A 6,230-nucleotide genomic window follows, 5' to 3' on the forward strand; every position below is an offset into this window, starting at 1 on the left:
AATGTGTTCTTTTTTCCATTTCCAGGAGTGTATATTTGAACTGAAAAATAATAATGCTGTACCATCAGTCGTTATTTTTATATTGTTGCCTAATACGCAACCAGTTTCGACGTTCCAGTCACTTTATCTTTAGGTCTCTCACGTGAATGGCGTAAGTACCAATCGTGCATGTGTAAGACAAGACACCAATTTTCGTATCTGGTTCCGAAGAGTTTGGATGTATACTGACCCGATACGAATATCGGTGCTTTGATTTAAACTGGTTGTCTAATAAAACAGTACCAAAATAACAGCTTTAGGTACAGTAGTGCTGTATTCCATCGAACAGCTGCTGTCACATGCTCGTAATCCCAATGTGGAATTATATTTACGGATATGACAATAATCTCAACAGATGTTAAAATGCAGAAAATTACGTTGTCTCAGTAACAGATGTCGCATGGGTCCCACTCAGTCACTTCTGCCATTACTTTGTTACAATGGATTGACTGATAAGTTCCAAAATGAAAAAGAATATGTCAGTCATGCTGGAGCGCTGTCGGACCGTAAATTGATCGTCATCTAGGATAAGCACACACTTCCTGTGATGCAACATTTCGACATCGTTCGCCGAGAGATAAAACTCTGCAAGGAACCCCCTCTTGGACATCACAATAGCGTATGTTATGCGAGCAATTTGGAGGACGGAGATAACAGCGACGAGAAAGGAGATAGTGTCGCTATAAAATGTGACTGCTCATTGAGTGAGACGTGAGACCCGCGATGGCAAGAACACAGGTCGCCGTGCTGTCCCTACTGCTGGCTGCTCAGCTCCAGCTGGTGACGCCGCGGGGGCTGCTTCTGCGAACGCGGCTTCACGGCCGCATCATCGGCGGCACCGAAGCCAGCATTGAGGACTACCCGTGGCATCTGGCCCTCATGTATGTTGGCTTCTATCAGTGCGGCGCTTCCATAATCGGAACCGAGTGGGCCCTCACGGCGGCCCATTGCGTCAGCTCTTACAGAGCGCCGTACCAATCGCTGTACAACGTGCGCGCCGGGTCCTCCGTCTATAGCAGTGGGGGCGTCGTGTTGGACGTGGCCGAGGTCCACGAACACGAACAACATGACAGCATTTCTGGCGACTACGACATCGCGGTCCTTCGCGTGAGTAGTCACTGACAAAAAAAAAAAAAAAAAAAAATACATCACTAGAGTTACAAGCAGCGCTGCATAGCGGAAGTATGACCACTTTGCCGACAGTTGGGTACACCACGCTCCTACTCATACTGCTAGTCTACTCTTTATTTATCGGATTCTACACTGCCCAGTCAAATTAATGTGACCTCCTGTCAAGAGTTGGAATTACCATCTTTTGCTGCTAGTCGATATTTATCAACTTTTATATTGTTCAGTAAAATTAATGCGACCACCCATCAAAAGCTGGAGCAACAGCCTTTTGGCGGGTGGGACCGCTGCAAGAAGTGGGGGAAGAGCGTCGATGAGGCTCTGGAAAGTACAGACGTCGATATGTCTTTGTCAGCTTGGCAAAGTTTCTCGCTTGAGCATTCATGGTGCAAACAGCCCTACCGAGGTGGTCCACAGCAGGCCGGCGTGGCCGTGCGGTTCTACGCGCTACAGTCTGGAACCGTGTGACCGCTACGGTCGCAGGTTCGAATCCTGCCTCGGGCATGGGTGTGTGTGATGTCCTTAGGTTATTTAGGTTTAAGTACTTCTAAGTTCTAGGGGACTGATGACCACAGATGTTAAGTCCCATAGTGCTCAGAGCTATTTGAACCATTTGAGGTGGTCCACAGATTCTCGACTGGGTTTACATAGAGGTAGATTGGTTGCCAAGGGAGTTCGGTAGACTTATTCTGGGGCACTTCGAACTGCCGCACGTATACTGCCAGCTGTGTGACACATTGCATTGTTCTTTTGATAGATGTCATCATGCCTAGTATATGGTGCCCAAGGATAGATGCATACTTGTGTAGATCCATTCTATCTTCCAGAATGACGAGTTTACCCAAGAAAACGTACCCTATCTCAATCCTGCGGTCTGTATCCTTCCGACATTTTTTTTCTGGTATATTTCAGGCGTTTCAGGCCGTACAGCCAACTGCCTTGTGTCCGATCGAGTTTGAAACGTATTCTTCCGAAAAGGCCACCTCGGTGGACGTCCATTTTTAGGACTGACGTGCATATTCCAGCCTTCCTCGCCGATAAAAAGCAGTCATCATGCGCGCATGAACAGGGAGCTTGCGGCGAATTTCTATGCGTAGCAAGGTTTACCGAACGGTCGTTGAGATGACCCTTCTGGTATCCTCTTGGTTCATGAGGGTGGTCAGTTGTTCAACAGTTAAACGTCTGTTCACTTGTACTCATCTCCGTAGCCGGCGTTCATCCCTCATCTATGACTCGTGGTGCGCCACAGTTACCTTGGCACAGATTTTGGATAGCGCCATTTTGCCACTCACGGTATACTTGTAGCACAGCGGTAGGCACACGTTACGGAAACCTAGCAGCTTCGAAAATGATTCCACTCTTTACCCAAATGCCAATGATCATGCCTTATTAGACGTCAATTCCATCGCTCCTTTCTTTCGTTACGACAACTACGGCACTGTTTTCGCTCCCGCCAACACACATTATATGCACTCCCGTACCTAGTGCTGCAACGTCCCGCGCGTGATTGTTTACAACAAGTTCACGGCGAACATCGACAGTGGTCATGTTAATAAGACGTGACCCTGCTTTTAAGAAACGTTATTATTTAAACTGAGCGTTTCTGATCCTCAGAAAACAAAAAATTAGCAAAATGCGCCACGAAATGTGTTTCCTGTCAGTTCTAAAATCCCATCCGTTTTCCGGATGTCATTTATTAATAGTAACAGCGGTACATTCCACTGTTCCAATTATGGCATCGAGCTGCAACAGCTAGTCTTGTAGTAACTTACTCTTAAGCTGATCATATTTGAATCCTCAGTAACAGCGGTACAAAGTGCTACGTAACCGATATTACGTCAAAAATAGCGGAACAAACACCAAAATTCTGAATCTGTTTGAAAATTTAAAATGTATTGCCTAAAAGAGACCATTTACTGTTATGTTCTGACAGCAAGAGTATTTAAGTGATCAGATTAGAAGTTTTTCTCCTGAAACGTTGACATATATAATCTTCATATACTATTTACTACTCATGCAGTTCTATTGTTACTTATTTGTAAATAAACTGTTATTGATGCAAAATACATCGCAAGATCCAACGGCATTACGAATAATGCGCACGCAGTGAACAGTGTGTTCCACACGTTATCATCTAAGATTGAAACATTTACAGAAACCTTGCTTGGTAGCTAACAGCGTATACATGCTCATCTTGGCTATATTGAAATTGGTACATATCGTGATGAACGAGTTACTGAATTTAGGTGAGGACTCTGTACAAAAACGTTGCTACTGAAATAATACAAAGGCAGTAACGAATGCAAATTGTATGGACTGTACAGTAAAAAAAAAATCTATTACGAATCCTTGCTTGCAGATCATAAAGCATTGTGCTTATCAACACAAACTGGTACACGATAAAGCGGTGTAAAAAGTCCAATTACGCAGCAAAATAATGAATGAAGCTTTGTGGAAATGATGTATACACATAAGGCAATTTAGTAGCACTTACCTATGGGTTTTGTGCAACATTCAACACCTTCAAATACTACGTGCATGATTTTCAGATTCTCTCGCTTGCTATGTGCAAACTGTTAGCCGTAGTAATAAAAAAAAATAGCGTGCAAGATGTTTTCGTAAGAAATATAGCACAGGAAAATTTTGTGCCGGGATACGTTTCCCCCAGAGGCTGTAGTTTTCGAATTATTCGAGAGAAGCGCACATAACGTACCTCCAAATGCGTATTTCTTCAGTAAATCGGAGTCAATGACCTTCAGTGTAAACATACCCTAGCAGGACATATAACTATATATTGCTACAAAAGGTTCTGTACATTTTTTCTTTAAGACCAATACTTTGGACGCAGCGAGCGAGATTATATGAAAATTTTGTGCGTAGGTTTTGAAGGCGTTGCAAGTTGCATAAAGCCCACCGGTAGGGGCAGCTGAATCACCCTGAATTATAATGTTTTGGAACAATTACTATTCAAAAACAGAGCATGTACACAAACAAAATGTTTTATTATTCCTATGCATGATCATTGTTTGAGGCATATACCGTATCTAGTAGTTACGTTTCACATACTTACTATACGATGCATACAGCTTTAAAATAGTGACGATATCGACTGTACTATTTTACAAAAACCTTCTCTAATTCGCCGCGCGTGTTTAGTCGAGCGGTCTAAGGAGCTGCATTCATGGACTGTGCGGCTGGTCCCAGCGGAGGTTCGAGTCCTCCCTCGGGCATGGGTGTGTGTGTCTGTCTTTAGGATAATTTAGGTTCAGTAAGGTGCCGGTGCGGAATGCCGAGAAAACATCTGTTGTCTCTGTCTATTTGCATACGGCGGCAGTCTACAAATGACCACTACTCGGGCACATAATCTTTAATAATATAGTTACCAATTACTTCAGAAACTTCTTAATATTTGCTGGTATGCAGATAAGTAGTTTGAAGGCACGTAGAAAGTTTCAGCTTGCTAGAATGAAAACTTAGCTTAACAGAATTTATTTAGTGGAACTAACGGTATATTGTTACCTCTGAACCATACCTCCATTATTTAGGGCCTCTGAGTTTTCCGAAAAACGTGGATTCTGTCGTTAATTTTTGTTTTATGGTTTTGGAAATCAGCATCACTTATTTATAATTTCTAACTGCAACTTCTGGCCAAATTCTGGCTTCCTAGCGTCATTATTAATTTTAGCGCCTCTGATTTTTCTCTTAAAACGGCATTTTTCCGTAAACAATTAAGTTTAGAACATCAATACTTGGTATTTGGAACATTATTACACTAAACTATAATTTAACAAAGTTTTAAATATAAATTTTGACCGCGCGGGATTATCCGAGCGGATTAAGGCGCTGCAGTCATAGACTGTGCGGCTGGTCCCGGCGGAGGTTGAGTCCTCCTTCGGGCATGGGTATGTGTGTTAGTCCTTAGGATACTTTAGGTTAAGTAGTATGCAAGCTTAGGGACTGATGACCTTAGCAGTTAAGTCCCATAAGATTTCTCACACATTTGAACATTTCTAATTCAAGAAATGCTTCAAACATGGGAATATTTTGCCTCACTCTAGTTGCCGTTTAATTTTGCAGATCGACGGTTCTTTCCCGCTTGGCACCACCGTGGCAATCGTGAACCTCCCAGAGGACGGCTACGACCCGCCAGCCGGCCTCGCTGTCACGGCGACCGGCTGGGGAGACACGGAGGACGGGTACCTGCCCAGCATCCTGAAGAAAGTGGACATCGCCATTAGGGACCGATCCGAGTGTAACTTCCCTAACACAGGGCGCGAGGTGACCCCCCGTATGATATGCGCTGGAGAAACGGGCAAGAGCGTGTGCCACGGAGATTCGGGGAGTCCTCTAGTGAGCGGCACTACGCAGGTGGGCATCGTGTCCTGGAGCAGTGGCTATTGCCTCCTTGGGGGCGCCGTCTACGTCAACGTGGGCAACTTACGCTCCTGGATTACTGAAGTCACCGCCATTTGACAGCCATAACTCAATACTTTCGAACTACGCTAGTAGGCTGTACCTCTTAATGAGACAACTATTTTTGACCAGATATATATGATTATCAAATTTATTAGTATAAGCATTAAGCGATTAGTAAACGTTTTCACCATGTATTGAAGTTAATAAATCGTTTTTTGTGGAGCTGTTTCTAAATGTATTTGTAACCTGAAACCTCTTCTACTATAATGAAAAGTTCATATGTCCATCGGTTCATTGCCATGACATGTCCCCCTGTGCAGTTTCGAGTTTTTTCCTAATGAACTTACAGGGTACACTGTGGAGCCAGAAACTACAGAAGTTTTTAGGGGTTGCTCCCACAATCTCGCCGGCCGGAGTGGCCGTGCGGTTCTAGGCACTACAGTCTGGAGCCGAGCGACCACTACGGTCGCAGGTTCGAATCCTGCCTCGCTCATGGATGTGTGTGATGTCCTTAGGTTAGTTAGGTTTAAGTAGTTCTAAGTTCTAGGCGACTGATGACCTCAGAAGTTAAATCGAATAGTGCTCAGAGCCATTTGAACCATCTGAACCCACAATCTCAGCTGTTCGTTCAGGTTGGGGCATTCACC

General features: G+C 44.1%; 1 protein-coding gene across 1 annotated transcript; it reads left to right on the forward strand.

Annotated features, from left to right (window-relative positions):
- Window positions 1-762: 762 nt before the first annotated feature.
- LOC126191397 (trypsin delta-like) lies at window positions 763-5,765 on the forward strand. Its single transcript, XM_049932261.1, has 2 exons — window positions 763-1,146; window positions 5,245-5,765. The coding sequence occupies exons 1-2, from the start codon at window positions 763-765 to the stop codon at window positions 5,638-5,640; spliced, it is 780 nt and encodes a 259-aa protein (XP_049788218.1). The 3' UTR covers window positions 5,641-5,765.
- Window positions 5,766-6,230: the final 465 nt, after the last annotated feature.

The sequence above is a fragment of the Schistocerca cancellata genome, chromosome 6 (assembly GCF_023864275.1).
Source record: "Schistocerca cancellata isolate TAMUIC-IGC-003103 chromosome 6, iqSchCanc2.1, whole genome shotgun sequence".
NCBI lineage: Eukaryota > Metazoa > Arthropoda > Insecta > Orthoptera > Acrididae > Schistocerca > Schistocerca cancellata.